Genomic DNA, 19,955 nt, shown 5'->3' with positions numbered 1-19,955 from the left:
GGCAGAACTTTCCTTAAGACTTGGGGAAAATACTTCTGTAAGTAGAGCAGAACTGGATCGCTACTCTTGCACTTAAGTTTTGGGTTCTTTTAAAATTGTACTTATAACTTTTTCAGCAAATACACTCAATAGGCTCAGAGACAAGTAGACTGAAAAACAGCTTCAGGCTTTTCTGTGGTGGGGCCTAGAAGCTAATTTTTGAACATGAATTATACAGCTAGTGGCTGTGACAACCTGAAGAAACAAAAGCCATGGCATATTCATGCTCCGCGTAGGACATTTGTTTGTTAGGCTTTGTATGCCACTTTAATTCTACCACCTGAATATAAAAGTCCTGGGCACCATGAGACACTCCTTCCTTGCCTACATGGAGGAAGGAAATGAGAATCAGAAAACAGCTTTTAAACTTTTCCAAAAACCAACAACTAAATAGACAATTTTTGCTCTTTCTGTTCCCATTTCCTGCTTCCATGGGTGTGTATATTTAAGTGCTCATGGGCTGAAGAGCCTGAGTCTGTGCAGTTGCAGAAGGAGTTCTCACATGGTACCTTAAAAGCGGTTGCCAGTACTGCCAAAAGCAAATGGTATTATGCCAGGGTTCAGTGTGGATGGCAACCAACCAGCTGGACCACGCTTTGTTTCCCCTTCTGTGATTTTGGATAAATAATATTGACACTCCTTTATTTTAGGAAATATCAAGTGGAAATTAGTGCTTTTTTTTTTTTAAAGATTCCAAAAGCGCTAATGCACAAGGTATTCAAATATGTGTATGCAGCTGTATTTTTGCATTCATAAAACTCTGAAATACTCAAACCACTTCCAACAACAAAATCAAACTTTAGGATTCCATTTCTGATGTCTAGATTTGAAAAAGAGAGTGATTTTACATGTGAATTAGCAATATAAATACATGTTTGTGTGATAATGAATAATACATTGATGTTTATAGCTGTCAGGACAAGCCACTGTAATAAAAATGGTTACTTACTAACAGCAAGAATTTTTCAACGACTTCAGGTACCAATTTGATCTAGGTGACAAATACTTCCCTTATTAAGTGATGAAAACTGGAAAGAATATCCAAAGGGATTATTGAATGCTGACAGGAGGAGGGAATGGTTCCTTTAAGTACTTAATACTCAGAATGAGAACATGTATAAATTTGTACAGAAGCCCAAATTCCATCCAGCTAGAGTGTCCAACTGGCTATTTTTTCTCTTTAAACATTGAAAAGGGGCTCTGGCTTGACCCTACTTCATTTTAGGTATGGATTTCTTCACTTGGGAATATTATCAACCAAAGTCTTTTTATAGAGAGGGAGAAATAGTTACCTCTAAAGAGCATTACTAAGGTTGGTGGCACTTCCTAGTAAGTCTCTCTTTTAAAAACCTAAAGTTAAATCCAGGCCAAAGGGGTTTGTGCAAATTCACCTGATCATCTGTACAAAACAGAAGCAGAATCCTAGAGTAATACCATTGCAGTTCTGGACCATCACCTTTCTTTATAGATACCTTTTCTTAAGTACGTTTCCACCGAGGCGCCCCAGCCTTGTCTGCAGGGCTGAGCGGTGCCCTGGGGTGGGTGGGCTGGAACCGGCTGTGTCCGGCTCGGGGCAGCCCCGGCCGCTCCTCACAGAGGCCGCCCGGCAGGTCCCCGCTGCCAGCGCCTCGGCGTGGGAACTGAATACAATACTTGACTCCCCCAGAACAGGCAACTATGAAATTGTTCGTTTCTTTATTCATGCTGTGTTTCATTTTTCATTTTACTCTGACTGCCATATGTACTGATTTTATGTGGTAAAAACGTACATTTTTTCATTATATGCTGAGCAGGAGAGTTTTTCTTTTGGTATATCCTTAAGAGGACAAATGCAACCAGGATAAAATTTTGCATTTCATGTTGAATAGAGAGTTGTGGGTGGTCCTGTGCATTTTGTGGTGAAATATAGGACCTAGCCATTTTGCTGCAAGAAAGAGGCCGAGGATGCTTCCTTCCCAGTGGCCTTTGTAGACCTGTGGATAAGATGTGAACTGCTGCTGTTCCATTTCTGCAGCTGCTCCTCTGCTGTTCACCCACCACGCCAGGGTTTGTAGGCATCAGAGCACATGCGATATACAACAAAGGACAAACCTTCATTTTTCTGCAGGAAGAAAAAAATAAAGAAAACAAACCAAAAAAATATTGGGAAATGAGGAAGACAACTTAGGAAGAGTATGGCAATCAGTTATGGTTACTTGGTCCTCTAACTAGGTTAAACTAACTCGTGAATTATTTTCTGCCTTCACCTGTTGGCAGGGGTCCATAAAGACCACACAGAGCAATGATGGGGTGATCTGCTGAGCTCCTTTTCTTTGCATTAAGCTATCTGAATAATTTCAGAAGCATTAGCCACTCTGCTACTGGTGGCTACTGCCACTGTTGCTGCAACTGGTGTGGCAATACAAGCCACAAATACTGCTGGCAGTGCTGGTCTCTGCCCTGCCTTCCCCCTTCCCAGCTATGGGACAATGTAGAAAAAGACATAAATCCCAGTTGCAGTGGGTCCTTATATTCCAAAGACAATTATGATCGTGAATATTTCCAGCAGAATACAATTCATCTTTTATACAATGTGAGCGAAGACATGCAGGATGCAAAATCTACCTCTAATTATTGACAGTACTTCTTTGATCTCTCTGATAAGTAACTGCATTTCAGTTTAAAGGAGCTGAAATGCATTGTCATAGAGATCTGGAATGTTGCAGTGTGTTACTTCGTATGGCTTAGTTCAATTAGTGCAGTGGTTATTTTGTCCGTCTGACATTTTTATACAAACAGATGTGAAATACCATAGCCCTATGTCAAGTGATTTTGTTTATTAGTGTGGGGGCCACTGTCCTACAAATCCTAACACAGTAATAAGGTATGATTGCTACAATCACAACCTAACTAGATCTTACATGTTTCTTTTGTCAAAGCAATGGAATTGGCTTTTCACATCAGTAGTCCACATTCGATTCATATTTCTATTTAACAGCTGGAGGCTGTCATGGGTGAAATGAGACTTGTCAGTCTCAGAAAGAGGAGCAAGTATTCATCTCTAAACTGATCTCAAAATGAAATTCTCATTTTTAAGAAACTCTGGGAGTGGCAACAAGATTACAGAATATCTGTTTCAAGTTATCTAGGGAAAAGCATAATGACTTTTGAGTACATTTTCGTGCTGAGCTAGCTTCAAAAGGCTCATGCACAGTATTTGATCATTTTTGTCAATTAATTACCATGAGCTCCATTTTACACAGATGTAAGGCTGAGCTGCTCTGATATTAGCTAGAAATGGGACACTGATAAAATGTACCTTGGACTGGTTTACAGAGACAAGGGACATTCTTCCATCAGATTGGAAGACTTTAGAGAAACTAACACAGTTAGATTCTCAAGAAGGACTATTCAAAATTTATCAAAAGTTAACTGAATTCCCGGCTGAATTACTAATGCCATCATATTACATTTAAAGACAGAATATATGTATTGAGCCATAAAACAATGTATTTCACCTGTGATTAAAAAAAAACCCAAACAAAAACCAACCACCCATCCAACAGAGCAGATCATCTGAACAGTATACCTTCACTCATGGGTGCAAACAGCTATACCTTTGAATTCATTTGGGAAACATGCTTTAATCAATAAAATCTCAGTTTTATGTAGTGATAGAGTCAACTCTGTAAGCAGCTGTAAGGAAGGAATGGTGATTTTTAGAAGGTCATTAATGGGCAAAACCTCAAAAATGAAGTCTTTGTTTTTCTTCTGCTTTTGTATTGGGGCCCAAACCATTGCTTATTCAAAGCTTGTCTCGGTTTACTTGCATTGTGAGGACTAAAATATATTTGAGGAGCCAATATAACCTCTTTGCCCCTTTCCCTCAAGAATTAACAGGTTAACATGAATAAGTTGCTGACTCTGTGTAAGAAAGAGGGAAAGGAATTATGAATTTTCAGTTTGGCATTTCACTTGATTAAACAGACCCACCAGAGTGATTGAGATTACATATTCAAGAGAAAAGTGTATATCTGACATGTAGATGCCATAGAAAATTGTGATAAATTACTTAGAGTTTTTATTATTATTATTGTCATAGTGAGAAGAATAGGAGGGAACATGTTGCAGCTGACATCCACACTGCTAATCTCAATGAAGGGGAGAAAAGAGCCAAACTGAAGAAATGTTTTAAATGTTCGTTATAGATAAACAATTTAGGGCACAAGACATTCTAGTTTTATTTCAAGTATGCTCTGAGCTACTCTATGTAAAAAAAAATCAGGACAAATTATGTACTGCTGGTATTCTAGTTCTTGCACGTCAGTTTAAAAAGCAGAATTCTGTCATTTGAAGTAGTGTCATATGATATCCACTCTGCAGATTCATGGTATTTAAATGTCAGTTTAGGTCATCTTGATAGCTACTGGACACTTTCCAGTGAGGAATACAAACAATTACATTTACATTTCTTTTTTTCAACCAAGTCTGGAAGAAGTGTTAAAAACACATGTTTAAGAGAAAAAATGGTGCTGAGTTTTCTGGTATGGTCCTTCTTATAAAAACTTCCATATATTTCCCGATGCTTACACACAATGTCACAGTCATTTTTGCTGAGTAGGAGCCTGAAAAGTGTATACAGGAATATAACTACTATTAAGAAAAAACAAAAAAACAAAAAAAAAGTTGTAAATCCTGTCTCTGGAGTTAGGCATTTTATACTAAGTTGTCAGAAAATGCTTCATTGTATTAAGGATTCACAGTTCTGAAGTCCCTCCTGGAATGGGACACTCAAAAGGAACTGGAGATCAGTACTCTCTCTTAATAGAGGTGGGCAGATCAGCAGAAGAAATAGTCTGTCTTCTGAACAGATACTTTGCACAAAGTAATGCAAAAAAAAAAAAAAAGTGCTCCCTGAATTTTAAGTGCTCACGGAACTAAATGGCCATGATCTACCTTTGGATTTAGCCTTGTAAATACTACTTTAAACGTGAAGCCCTTTGTGGATTTAGAAGATAAAATGACCACTGGAGGAGCCATCTACTACGGTTATGTATTAAATATTAAATTGGGAGTTCTTGGGAACTGTAATTCTTATCCAGCTTCTGGTGTCTCCACAGACAGATTGCTTATAGATTTAACTTACAGAACTTTAACTGCAGTAATGCAGTTTAGTTGGAATATACTTGCTTTATTTCTTGAGAGGATTTTGCATCCCTTACACTCATTGTAGCTAGACATTTGATATTTATTCTAGCCAGTTAAATACAATTCTTAGTGTCAGCACTGAACTTCAACCACAAGCACTACCATGTAGTGTAGATTTAGCCCTAGAAACGTAATTTATGTATATACATGTAATTATTTATTTTATAACTGAATAAAATATGTCTTTTATTGAAAAAATGCAACTAAAACTATTTAGCTGAAGTATTAAGCACAGGAATCAGTTCTTGAAAATTAACAACTTTGTTCTGTTAAATTTTATGTCTTTGGAATGCCTCATCTCTTTCTTTGGAATGCCTCATCTCTTTCTTTTCCACTTGAACCAGGAGATAATCTCTTATTAATAGATTCAGTCTCTTACTGACCCCTTTTATGATTATAATGTGATTATTATTTTGTTTGAGGCAGGTAGAGCAAACGACATATCTTGTATTGGCTTCACTCAGTTTCACCCATAAACATAATCAGTGGAAATATTGAAATGTTAATGATCATGCTGTTTAAGATATAGACTAGAATTCAGTTCTATTGTCACAGTAAGCATGTTTGCCCTCACGTTACCTGTGTGTCACAGTGGTCATACCTGCTAAACCTGCTATATACCAACTTACAGAACTTCTCTTATTTTTTCTCTTGTTGTCAGAACATTATTTCCCTCAGCAGGTACCCAAAAAGAAAAGCAAATCCTGCTCCATTATTCTTTCAATAATCTGAGTCATTGGCAGTTTTCCCTTCTAATCTTGTTCATTGGAGCTGTTAGAAATGTAATATATTTGTGAGAACTGGAAAAAACATTGTCTTCTCAGCATTGAGGAATACTGAAACAAATAGTGGAAAAGAATAAAAGAAAACAAACACCACCCTGATCAAGGAGAAAAGCTATTTAACAATCTGTAAATCATAGTTTTTTTCACTTTCTCTTGGGTCCTCCCGTGAGCCAACAGATTCTCTAAAGAAAATGAAACAACAATAATACAAAAATCTAAAATCATCAACTATGAGTGGTCAGTTAGAATTAAAAAGAACAGGTGAGGTCAGTGGCCATAGAAATGGTCTCCAGCTCTGAACAGGATTCTGAGCTTGCAATGTTGTGCTTACTCTTGCTCTGTCATTCAGTTTAGTTCAGTTGAGCCACCTGTTAAGCACATTATAAAAACTTTCAACAAGCTGCAGTCTTTGCCAGTCTTGTCCATGAAAACTGCTTGTGCTGACCTTGATGCATGGGCTTATCCTTTTCCCTTGAAAATCCCTATCTCTTACAGAAGTACCCAACCTCTCCTGGCTTTCTGTCCCTGGCCCAGTACCTTGCTCCTTGGTCTTAGTCTTGATTTGATTTAACATTTGGCAGTGTATCCAACATCATGGAGAATTAAGGTACTCAGAATGGTCAGTACCCTGAGTGAGCAGCCTCACTCCAACTGCGCTCTGTATTGTCTCTTTGTATAACAGCACACAGCACAATGTATTCAGCTCTTCAGAAGTGCTGAAAACAGTAATCAAATCTTCTATTTCATGTAACAGAGGCAGTTCAATCCATTTGGAGACAACATCTTGGAGTCTTTCTTTCCAGGAAGACAAATACACTTTTCAGTCCAGAACTAGTTTGAGGTGACAACACCTCTCCCCAAAACTTACTCAGAAGATCATTTAGTGAAGTACTAGAATATCTATAAGTATTCCTAGAAGAATATCTACATGTATTTGCAGAAGAATATCTCAAAAGCAGGCTAGAGACTTTAGGGGATAATAAAGGAAGTGTACAGCTGTCCTGTTTAAGCCAAAGTAGAAATTTCAAGACCTCAAGGACTGCTTATTTTATCTATGAATTCCTAACATTTATCTGAAAACAAGTGCTCACCGCAGTATTTGAAATTCATGTCTTTCACTGAGTGTCTTTTTCATGCTACACAACCATACTTATTCTTACAGTTGTTTGTTTTTTTTTTCTCTGACCCAAGCCCAAATTTTTTTTCTTTTTCCCCCAGCCCCCAAATATTTCAATTGCAACAGGAGAAAAGGGGAGAGAACTAACCACACCAATGCACAAGTAGTTTTATGACCTGGGCATTATACAGAAAAGTAAAGAAGTTAACTTGAATTAACTAAGCTAGACAAGGTATTTGAACTTTTTTTTTTTTTTTGAGACTATTCTAACTACTAAGCTGCACCTCTAAAGAAAATCATCATCAGCTGCTGTGTTTCTTATTTTGTGAGAAATTCAGTCTTCTTGGTGATATGTTAGAGATATTCTGAGCTCATCTGCTCTAACTGTGAGAAAAAGAAAGACAGTACAATGCTCAGTCCTGTCAAGAGGACTCTGAAGAGATGTTACTTCTTGGCAAGAACAAAACTGCAGCTATTAAGTAGGTGAAAGTAGGCAGAAAGTGAAGACCCCTCACAATTTAAATGCTTCCAGCTTTAGAGAGCAGCTCAACAGGAAACTTCAGGAACAGTTCTGGTCACAAGCTTCCATGTTCTACCTACGTTTCACTTAAGATGTGCTCTTAAGTGGCTTGCTCAAAGTCAAAAGAGAAGTCAGAGGAAGGCTAGAGAACAGAATTTTTATGGATCAGTTTATTTTATTTTCTGTATAAACAGCTCCACCCCAGTAGACTATCCCATAGTTAGCAGTTATTTTCTAATTTTAACCTCTTTCTCAAAGTCAAAGCCTATTTGATGAAATTCTGCAAACCTTGGATAGCGGAACAATATATATACATTCAGTGCAAAATCCTAAAGGTTGTATTGAAAAATGAGGTTCTCAATGCAGTATGCCCATGGCTAACTGTTTTGTTACCTCTTCAGATTTGTTACACAATGCTAAACAATTTACTCTGAAAAGCCAACCAAAAATCTAGTATCAGTTACCAGACTAAAAAATCAGGTAATGCATTGATTGACAAATGTATATTAAATAACTAATTAAGGAAATGAGAATTTTATTTAAACACAGTCATTTTAACCCTTATTGATATAAAAATTTAAAATTTAATTTATAGTCACCTTCAGGTTTATTGCAGAAATGGCAGTGCTCAGTAAGATGCTAGATAGCTATTTTTTAAGGCAAAGAAAAAGACTGCCTTGTGAATCAATAAAATATGTTATAAAGTGGAAGTATATTTACAAGTAAATAGCATTGTAGGGTGAGTTTATAACCTGATGCTGGTGAAAAATGGAATTTTCCAAACTTCTAAGCCACTGAGACAAAACAACATGTTGGGTTTATTTCTTTTGAAAAAAATGCTACTGGATATCCCATAAAATTGATCTTTACTACTGACTCTTCGTCAGCTCTGTCGTTGCAAAGTAAATTACTGAATTTCCTACATTTCTGAATGAAGTGGTACTGGAAAAAGCAACAACTCTGTTTTCTCTGAGCTATGTGTTTAAGCCTTACACATAGCTTATTGTGTGGTCTGCAAAGGACAAATGTATAATGGTAATTTCATTTTTATGTCAAGTTTTTGCTTTCCCTTCCTGTCATGTGATGTGAAGAAGAAATGGTAATGTATTTATTATTTTTTTTATTTATTTATCATTTGTCTATCAGATAAAATCCTGCACCCCCTGTCATTACTGATATTTTATCTCTTGACTTCACTGAGGTCATGGCTTTCCATTTCCTTGTGTTTGAGTATTATGTAATACTAAGAGAGTAAAATACTTGCTCATGACTGGAGACAAATATTTTGCAGTCAAAGTTTGGTCTTTGCAGTTGGTGCAAAAGTGTCATTACCTACAGCAAGTCATGAAATAACACTGGAATCCAAAGTACAGTGTGAAAACTAATGACTAAGGAGTGTCTTTAATGTTATAAGAACTTAATAGACTTGATGACTATAGGTGAGTGCTAAATAGTTTTACTGTAAGTAAGCCACAAAGACAGCACAATGTAGTTGTTATGCAGTGATAAGGGACAGTTTCTTCTCTGTCTTCCCCTCATGACCTTGAGCAATATAAAGATATGGTACAGATCATTATTTAAGTATCAGGATTGATGAAGGGACAATATTTTTAAATTGGTATCTTCCATGAATCATAAATTAAAATGAAAAGATAAAAATGGGTTTGTACATTTTCAGGCATGGATAGCTTCAGTTCAAGCAAGTCTTAGTAAGTGATAGGTTTTGCAATCTTAAGGTACTCTTACTATAGTTTACGGTGTCAATTCCTTGACTAAAAGCAAGCATAATGTAAACTTACATGTTCCATCTGGTGGAACTGTATTGAATCATTGGTGAGTGAACTTCACTCACTGGAAAATTTCAGATTTTTAGAGCCACCAGTTTTCTCGCACTTAAGTTAACAGTACTTGTTGGCACTAGTAGCTTGTTATGTGTGCACCATCAGTTGAAGGAAATCAGATACATGCTTTCAGTATGGTCGACCTGTTTTTTCCGAACTAACTCAGTTGTCTGTTCCTAGGGACTGATGAATTCAACACCTGTGATAATCTTGTGTTTGCAACTATTAAAGGAGTCTCCATCTTTTATGGTGCAGCTTTATCTGTATGAGCCAAACAGTATCTCCGGAGGTTCACATAACTGCCTGTGCATTGTGGAAGACCTCGACCAGCCCCCCGCAAAAGTATATATGGTGGATGCATCTGATTCTGAACTGTAGCTTTTGTGTGACTTGTAGGAATTTCCCCATAGAAATGGGGGAAATAGAATATATTCTAGTTCCCAATGTATTCTAAATGACAGGGAAAATATATTTAAATTATAACTTTCTGCTAAAACTAAAATTAATCCTTTCACCTCTACCCTTTAAGTAGTATTTTCATCAGGCTAAAATCCAAATGTTTAATTACACTAAAAAGGTAAACATTTGAGAATTTCTCCCCACAGTTCCCACATGTGGCATTTTTTGGCTATGTGAAAATATATTTATTTAAATTGTTATATTGATCTAGAGGTAAATATAAAAACAAAGGTTGTTATGAGTGAGCAGGCTCTTCACAACTTCAAGAGAAGCTGGACTAATAAGCTCCCAGACTGACTGAAAGCTGTGCATCTGCTAAGCGTTAAGTTGCTTCATTAAGCTGGAATAAATCTTATATTCAACTGCTGAAAACAGACGTGGATGCAAAGCAGAGTTGCTCAAATTCCCTTGGGAAATCCAAACAGAACAAAACAAAGAGAAAAAAAAAATTTTTTTTTTCTTTTTATTAACTGCTGATTCACTCTCTAAGAATGGACAAAACCACTGTTGGAATTATGTAAGGGCAATCTATTCTCAGGCCTTGTGATTACTAAGGAATAACAAAAGTAAGTGGGACATACCAGCTATTTTGGTTGTAGCAAGTATAAGACTACTGGTAGAAATCCCCAGCTGCTAGAGAAAGGAGTGCCATTAACTATATCAGTAAACTACAGAGATCCTGTATTTTAACCAAGTGTTGACAGCTGCAATCCAGTGGGATGACGATTTCCCAATGTGTGAAGGTGCTAGAGCATATTCAAAAAAGCCTGAAGGAATTATCTTTAGCATGTGAAAATGATAGAGTTATTTATAGTTTCTGTTACAGAAATGAATATTTTTTTATCTGACTTTTCAAAGCAAGAGGGATGATTAAACTTTCTTTACAAATTTTCAAAGCTAAAATGCTCTTATCGTGAGAAACACTGGAGAACTTCAGTTTTAAATGAAATCTAACAGCTGTCTATGGCTTGTTGAACTAATAGAACAATACTTTGGAAGATTTGTTAATGATTTTGAAGAAACACAGTGCCATCTGTAAGGGTGTTCTGGGCCCAGATTCACCTGGGCAGGTTTTGGATAGCAGTTTCTTCTTGCATAACTGCCCAGAATGGCCTTATGCGCTTATGTCATCTGGTGTCGACAGGACCATATTTTCCTGTTCAATAGTATTTAAACATTAAAGTCAATTCATAGGTAAATTAAGGAAAAAGAGAGTTTGAACTAGCTTCTTGAAAGTAGTTAGGTTGTTGAACTTCAAAACTTTCATTACCTGTCCTTCCTTGTTTATTTCTTTCTTCTTTTCTGTCTTTCTGGGTTTCAGTAATCTATCACTTCTTCATTAGAATAATGCAGGTTTATTTCTGTCGATTGTAACAGATCAGTGTTATTCTATTTTTACTGAAGCAGTTACTTAAAGCCTATGATGGAGCATATGGATCATCAACTCATTTTATTTTGCTAACAGTAGTTTTCCTGTCTTTTAAAAGCCTGGACGAAATTGAGTGGAAAAATATTATATAGCACTCTTTGTATTTCTTTGTCCAGTTGAAATATATATATTTTTTGTCATGGTATTTTCATTTCAGCTATTATTTCTACTCAAATCTGTATTTTCTGTCATGTATGTGATCTTATTTAATTATAAGGCAACTTCTGTTACTAAGTATATACTTCCATATACCCATATAAGTAATGACCTTGTATCTCATTATTAGGTTTCCAACTTAGAACAAGGAGTTAAATCCAATTTATGTCCTCTAATTTGGTGAAGAGTTCAAGAGACAAAACCAACTATCACTTTTTTTAATGTAGTCAGAATTATGTAGACCAAAATTATTAAAATAACTACGTTTGACTTTTCATGCGTATTTTCATGTAAAACAGTTTTGCTCTTTTCTGACCATGTCATAGTTTTTAGAATAAAATCTAATACAGATGATTTGGTGTATGCAAAGATATTGTTTATAAGCAAGTTTTATCATGACCCTAACTTGCTGCCCTATTATTTGCAGTAAGACACTATCTTGAAATAGCTAAAGCGTATGTGATGCTAAGAAGTGCAACACAAGAAGTCTGCTAATAAATGTCTTTGCAAACAAAAAAAGACCTCCTGCTGTATATGCAGTCTGACCATTAAAATTATTCACAAATTCATTCTTTTATTTGATCTGGATAAGTCAAAAACTTTGAAAGCTTGAAATTATCCTCAGGTTGGGGGTAACTGACATTTTAGAGCAAATGCAGCTAAACTTATGGCAGAAAATTTCATTCAATTAATTCTGCCTGTGAATATATTTGTGGATTGAAGCTTTTGTGCTTTAAAATCTTTCTTATCATCCATTAATTCCAACTTTCTAAATTCAAAACAACCACAGTATATTCAGTTCTTTTATATAATGATAATCTTTCATACCTGTTCTCCATATATTGTCATGTCACGACATTAAGTATATACATCTTTTTTTCTTTTCCAGCGACCACATTACTCATCGCTATGTGAAACAAGTGATTTTTAGTACAATTGATAAAGAATAATTGAAATGTTTTGGTTTCACTTTTGAAGCATAATTATTTAATGACCAAAATTATGTGTAGAACTGTTAGATTTTTTTTAATATGTATCAACCTTTTAAAAAATTAAAATGTAAATAACTGTAAATCTAAGGAGCTTAATGAATAACCAAGATGTGGCTCTAATGCATTAATTAGTGCATCTAATATCTTGTTTCACTGATACAGTGTCATTGCACTTATGTGTGACTTCTTGGCTGGAAAGAGGTTGATATTTACCTATGTCAGCTTTTATTTTCATCATAATAGAGAGATAAAGTACTCATTCATTGTAAAGTTTTGTTCAGTTTACAAACTTGTCAGTCTGCTCTAGAAAAAAAATGCCATTTCTTATAATATCTTTCCACAGTGTATTTTACGGTCTTTTCTGTAGCCTCCATGCAGTATTGGGCAAGGCCTTCTTGTACGTGATTCTTGCAATTTTTGTTTTAATTTGAAAATTATTAAAAGAAATTATTGAAGGAATGAGTGTTCCTGGGTTTATGGATTTTTTTTTTTCTTAAATCCAGAACATCTCTATAGGTTGGTGATATCACTAGGAGAATGAGTAAATGTCCAAACAGAGTGCCCAAATTGTTAGCTTTAAAATTGTAGGTGTTGCAGGCGTGCAACACCAAATATTTGTTACTAACCTAATGGCTACTGAAGAAAGATAGACAGTATAATGCATCTATACATAATAATTTTTTTGCTTCAAAGTCCACCCCTTCAAAGCATTTCATCACATGCTTTACATGAGCATGAGTAGATCATTAATGTATATTCAGATTCCAAAAGCATCTGAAGCAAGGCAGCTTGCCTGGAGTAGAAACAATATTATAACAAGGGAGATCTCATGTTGCTTCTCTTGCTGCATGAGACATATGTTGCATCATCCCTTCCTCCTGCCTAATATTGCTCCTTGATTAAAGTTAAACACTTCCCAAATGCTGAGCTAAATTAGGATGTTAATGTATCTGCTAATTGTTTATTATTATGATTACAACTTTTTAAGGTCTGATTTCTGTTTACAGTTACTGCCAGTCTTTCTTCTGGCAGTAAACAAGATTCTAACTATTGCGTTAGAACATGTGAAACATCTTAAAGGAGTTCTATTCTTACTGTGTCATGTACCAAGTAAAACAATAAAGATGACCTCCAAAGCTGTGGAAACTCTAGTCAGCATGATCCCAGCTGAGAAATGGAAGAAATGGTATTGATTCATTCTCTGTCTGTAAAGAAAGAATAGATTTTTTATCAAATAGAAATTTAAATCACCAGTCTTAACCATAGAGGTTGTATATAGACTGAAAAGCTGTCCATCACGTTAATGAACTCACAGCTTCTCTTCCACTATTACTGCAGAAAGGCCTGAGAATACGTAAGTTTTGCAGTATATAATAGCATGGCGTGTCGAGAAGTTTCGAGTTAAGCTGCATCCACTGAGAATGCTCTGTCTCTATACTACAGACATGTCTGGTGGTTGAAGCACCTTTGTTCTTTTCAAACCCTCTGTTAAAAAGAGAAAGGCAGAGTTCTGTTAGACTCTACAGTAACTAATATTAAAAAACCCCAAAACTGACTAGAATCTTTCCTCACTGTTCTCCCTACCCTGTGATTTCAAATAGGTTTTCAGATGTTAGTCTCATGGAACACACACTGGTTTTTTTCTAGCTGATGGTTCCTTGAAGAACTGTGTGCAACTGGGATATGGTGTGAAGAATTATCTATGTAAAACAGTATCTTACTTTGATATTTGCCAGGATTATATACTCTTAAACTTCTTTTTAAAACAGAGAAGGTATACTGAGAATGTACTAAGAATATATTGAGAGAGGCTGGTATTATTTAGATTGGTCCTAAATTTATTTCTCATAAATATAGGTTTATAAATAAATGTTTAGTTTATATTCACAATACAGAGGAACATTGTTAGTGCTTTAAGATAAATGCTACTAATTAGCACATAGCTGTGCCAAAGTTTCTGCATAACTGATATTTATTTCTAAGTTTTACAAGCTTTAAATAGGAAAATTACCTTCCATATTCCTTAATACCTTCATTGTTTTGAAATTTTAAAATTCTAAAATGAAAATTGAGATTATGATAGTTAAAATACAGATAGTCTGTGAATGAGCTTTGAAAGTAAAGAGGAGCAAGTTTGGTATGATAAAGAAGGAGAAATCAGAAGAAAGATGCAAAAAGCATGAAACATTTTATAACACTCTAGGTAAATGAAACTTTATACAGTGTCATTTTGAAAGAGTACAAACAGGTAAGACGGGTCTTTCAAGGGCATACAAAAGTCTTTTTCTTTAAAGGTAAAACAGTGAAAGATTGGGCATGTGACTGGATGAATAGTAGATGACATGTCTAAGAGATGCTTTCAGAATGAGACTGCAAAGTTTAAACATATTCTAGAAGTGAGACTCTCAAATCAAAGATGATACTTTCTCCTCCCACGTTATGGATCTCAATACCAGTGGCTAATACTTCATAGTGGTGGTGGATAAAGGGGAAATCTGACAGGATTGAAACAGAGGAAGATAAAGGTCTCTGACAGAGATTCACTTGGGCATCATTTAATCTATTTTCAGTCTGAATAATAACAAATGTTGGAGCTAAATAAATCTTAAAATCTAATTTTTAGGTAAATTCCAAAATACTGGCAGGTAAAGGTTTTAAGCATATTAACATGTAAAAGTATATACATATATTTATAAATGCACTAAAGTCCCTGGTGTCCCTGAAGCGCTAAAGGTAATAAAATGGTTTCACTAATTTAAGAAATTTGTTCCTTTTTTCCCATCTGGAAAGATAAAATCAGACAGGCTTGTTTTACAGGTATTGGATTTATTTTGTTATGACAGCATGTCATGCAACCACCATCTGTTAAAAAACACTTGACAGTTCATCGGGGAAAGTGGAAGCTAAAACCTGGGCCGTGATTAACAAGGCCTGTAAACCTCCAGGAAGATGTGCCGAGTTCCAGACATATATCTGCTCTGTTTCAAGAGAGTATTTCTCTGGGTAAACGATAGCCTGAATCACCCTTCCCTGATATTGGTGTGAGAGTGTGTTGACAGAGGAAGGTCATGGCTGAGAAGAGAATTTTGCAAAGGTCATCATCCATCTGGGGAGATCACTTCATTCTGTGCTATGAGTAAGGTCTCAGTCAACGTTTGCTGGTGTCCCAAACAAAATACTTACTCATTTTGTATGTATGTCTGTAAAAGGAGGTAGCTTCACTGCAATGTGTTTGTGCTTAAAACATGATAGCAAAGGCAGTGTTCTCCACCTTGTATTACAGTTGTTACCATAAGGTTCAAGTTTAGTAAACTTGGTATGTCGAATAACTATATCAGTCATATTGCTTATTTTTTGTGTTTTGGTGATTCAGTAGTCAAAATTGAACCTCACGTCCACTAACATAGCTACACTTCTGTGCTAAAAGTAGTACCTACTTGTGGGTATTTTTCCTGAAAAAACAGGAAGAAATGTTAGTAGGAAGATTATTTATTTGAAGGAACATCAGTGTACAAGCAGGCTGCTTTTTTAGCAAGATCAGGTTTTGACTGTAACAACATTTCAATGCTGACACTTCTCAAGAAACTACAAAATTAAATTCTCAGAATAAAACACATGTTTACTAGCTAGTATAAACTTGTTCTGAAAGCCTTTATTCACACACACAAAAATCTTTATCAATCTAAGTAATATTAGTGAAATTAGTAGGATTGGGCTCTTGGTCTGGAGTGTTTTCAAGCTGGTGAATTCCAGATGCTATACTTCTGCCCAGCTGAACTGGATTTTTACTCATGCTTTGGGTTTTTTTATTTATCAGGAAATATTTTTTTTAAGTAAAACATCATATTTTTAACTGTGTCTGCAAAAACATATCTGAAATTATCATAATCTTTCTTCACCTTCCTTAAAGAGAGATTTCTGGGACAAACAGTATACAATGCAATAAGTAATGTTAAAAAGATGTGGAGAAAGAGATGATTCCTTTTCTTTCCTATATTTTTAAAACATTCTATATGCCAAAATAAAAAAAAAATAACGTAGACAAATGTTGAAATATACTGTAATTGTTGCAGTTTCTCTACTTTAAGAAGAATCTATGCTCAGGTCATGTATTTTGGTACTTACAAGTGCTTTGTCTTAGTTATGTTTTTGTAGTGCTGTATATAGAGTTTTTTATTTCTTTAAATCTTCTCTTGTAAAACTTTGGATTTCTATACAAATTAATTGTCCCTGTTGCTGCCAAAACAGACATAAAGATTTATAGCACTTACCATCTGATCGTACATATCCCGCTTGTCACCACACTCTGCTGCTGTATTCAATTTGAAAGCATATAACTGTGTGGAAAACCAGCCACTTTTTACATCTAATCTCTCATCACCTTTCAGCTGTAATGCTGTCATCTGTAATCCACTCAGGCTTGTGTAATTTATTTTGTGCAGCTGAAATATTCCAACTTTTTTTTTTATTCAGGGATAACATTCTGCCCTGTTCTTAACGGTTTCCCAAAAATCTTTTAAGATGAAAAATGTGATCCACAAATTCCTACTAGCTCTATTCATCTGTGGAGGAAACAGAAAAACAGGAGGCGTGTAAATACACATGGACACCCTTGTGCATATGTGCAGGATAGAAAGCACGTGTGTATTCAGGTTTTCTGTATATTCACACTGTTGTACTCTGTTACTTTATGTATTTTCTTTATGATTAATTACTTTTAATTCCACAGATTCCTTAAATACCTTTTTACAAATGAAAAAGAAGAAAAGTGAAAATTGAATGTTCAAATTGTTTTGAGTTTTGAAAGGATTATAAGTTTATACATTTATATACCTAGTATTATTTAAATATCTGACAGTCTGGAGGAAGAAAGAACAGAGGACAAAAGGAATGAAACAGTATAGGATATCTTCTCTTTCCATTCCTACCTGAAAGCACAAAATAGAGATTTTGAGCCTTGTTTGCATGAACACATAACATGAGCTGGTTAGAAATGCATTGCTCTGTGGCGTTTTCTGTATATTTTTGAGATGAACTTTATCTTCATAAAAATATTTCTGTATTACAGTTGGGTTCTTGACTTTTGTCTATTTCAAGTCTTATTATGGACAGAAGCTTAAATGAGATTTTATTTTCTTACACTATCTTAATCTTAGAGTGGTGTGTTGTGAATATTTCAGAAGGTGACTTCATGAAATGTTGTGTTCCCTGTCTGAGAACAGCCATGGATCCTACTATATCCATAAAAAGATGACTGACCATGGGAAATCAATCATTCATTTTCCCACAGAGGCAAAACATTTTTTTTTATCATAACCAAAGGAAATAAACAATAAACCCAAGAAATCAATTATATGGGGCTTCTTTTTAGTAATAATTTATAGTGTTCCAAGAAAAAATTATGAATATGCATATGGTTGAATTCAGGCTGTGGAAGTTAATGTATGGGAAAAGTGAAGAGTCATCTTTACAGCTGCATATCTAAATATTTTTTTTTCCTTTACTTTGCAGTGACCCAGGGTGGGGATGCAATTGCATCTGATACATGTCCTGATCCTGGAATTCCTGAAAATGGGAAAAGGGTGGGCTCTGACTTCAGGTAGGCACATTTAGTTTTCTGGATGTCCAAGAGGAGGTATTTCCTGTTACACGCATACAAAGCATGCAACTGCAGATACATGTAATTTCCCTAGTTTCAAATGTGTCGAGTCTTTGTCAAAATAGCTCCAGTCCATTGCATATCTCGGTTTTGCTTGTTTCTCTTTGAAATCAATGCATTTTAAATAGGAATTTTAGAGCATCATAATCTTGTGTAGGAAAGGCAGAACTCACCAGACAGCATAGAAGCAGCAGCAGAGAGAATTGTCTGTTTTCCCACTATATAAAAGTTGTTAAAAAGCTCGGCAAACATGGCAAATTCAGTGTCTGAGGCTGTGATGAATACCATCTCCTTGCTTTTTTTGTTTTCAGCTTTTGTTATATTCATTAAAAAAAAGAGGATGAGGTCAAATGGACCCTTATGAAGAAAGAGGGAAGGTTGCTCTTTCCCTGTTGGGGAAAAAAAGCAGAGACTTCAAGGTGTGGCAGAGAAGAGGGTCAAAGGAAGGAGATGGGAGCCTCCAGCTCATGCAGAGATTTATAAATTGCTCAGCAGGGAATGGACAGCCAGACCTAAGAGTAAATGGAAAGGAAAACTTCATAGGAATTAGAAGGAATTGTGCCAAGTTCTCTGCAACTCCAGAAAGCAAGTTAATCAAACCTGGCTATTGAATCAAGGCTCTTCCAAGCTAGGGCATAACTGACAGGAAAAATAATTTTAAAATATATTCTATTTCTGACTGACCTAGTCTTTCTGGATTTTTCTCTATTTAACCTCAAAGGAGTTTGAGAAATCAGAAACAACTCCAATGTTAAGAGAATCAGTTATATGCAAAGTTATGATGTCATTAGCAACGGGGAAGCAGTTAAATGTGTTTTAAAAAATAATGAAGTGAAATAAGCTTTTCAATAAATAGGCTAGAGAGAGACAAGCTGTCCAGAAGATGTTTGCTATTATCCTGTTCTATATATTCTGGTTCAACTTGGCAAGTACAGCTGCTGCAAGCGAAGTTGTATGATACAAAAATATAGTACGTACTTGCTGTCCAAAGGTCTGCTGTTTTAGGAAAACAGATGTAATTTTTATCTAGAACTTTATTAATGCTTGATGTATTGAGGAGAGAAATATCAGTTGGTAGAAGACTAGGTAAAAATGGGATACTAAAGTTCTCTTTCTCAAGATGTATTAAAGCGTCTTCATGTATTCATTGGAGGGATACCCTGTATACAGCCACTGTTATTTTGGAGAGTATTTTACTTTACTATTTGTGCAGGTATGCCTCAGTTTCCCTCCTCTGCTTGAGTCTCTCCTCATAGCCATAAATGGTGCAGAGCATACCTCTTCTTCTGAATTCCTCCAAATCAAATACTTAGTTGAAAGAATTAAGGGCAACATCTAGTATCACTCTGTTATTAGTGGAGAGAGAATAGCATCTCTGGAAAAAGTTAACCCCATAGCCTAAATGTTTAATGGAAAATGGCATGAAGTCACACCTGAAGGGGACTTTCTAACTCCATTAACTATAGATACCAGCGCAAGTTCAACAGATTGGGATGGTGAGTGAGCCTGAGCACATGACATATAAAAAGAGGCTGAGAGTTCTGGGTTTGCTCAGCCTTAAGAGAATCTGAAAGACCTTGTTGCTGTCTACAGCTACTAAACAGGAAAGTGTAGAGAAGAGAAAGCTAGACTCTTCTCCGAGGTGGTCACTGACAGGACTAGAGGCAATGGACATAAGGTGGGACATAGTAAATTACTACTAGACTCAGAATTAAAAAAATAATAATAATGTTTTTACTATGAGGATGACAAACACTGGACCAAGTTTACA

The 19,955-nt window shown here is 35.6% G+C and overlaps 1 protein-coding gene across 1 annotated transcript in view; it reads left to right on the top strand.

Annotated features, from left to right (window-relative positions):
* CSMD1 (CUB and Sushi multiple domains 1) overlaps positions 1-19,955 on the top strand; it is a 1,244,186-nt gene that overhangs the window by 791,756 nt on the left and 432,475 nt on the right. The window contains exon 8 of the mRNA XM_052809685.1: positions 18,037-18,124. Coding sequence (XP_052665645.1) covers positions 18,037-18,124 — 88 coding nt within the window. The remainder of the gene's footprint in view (positions 1-18,036; positions 18,125-19,955) is intronic.

Source organism: Harpia harpyja, chromosome 15 (genome assembly GCF_026419915.1).
Source record: "Harpia harpyja isolate bHarHar1 chromosome 15, bHarHar1 primary haplotype, whole genome shotgun sequence".
NCBI classification, from domain to species: domain Eukaryota; kingdom Metazoa; phylum Chordata; class Aves; order Accipitriformes; family Accipitridae; genus Harpia; species Harpia harpyja.
This window is presented reverse-complemented; position numbering and strand designations above follow the sequence as displayed.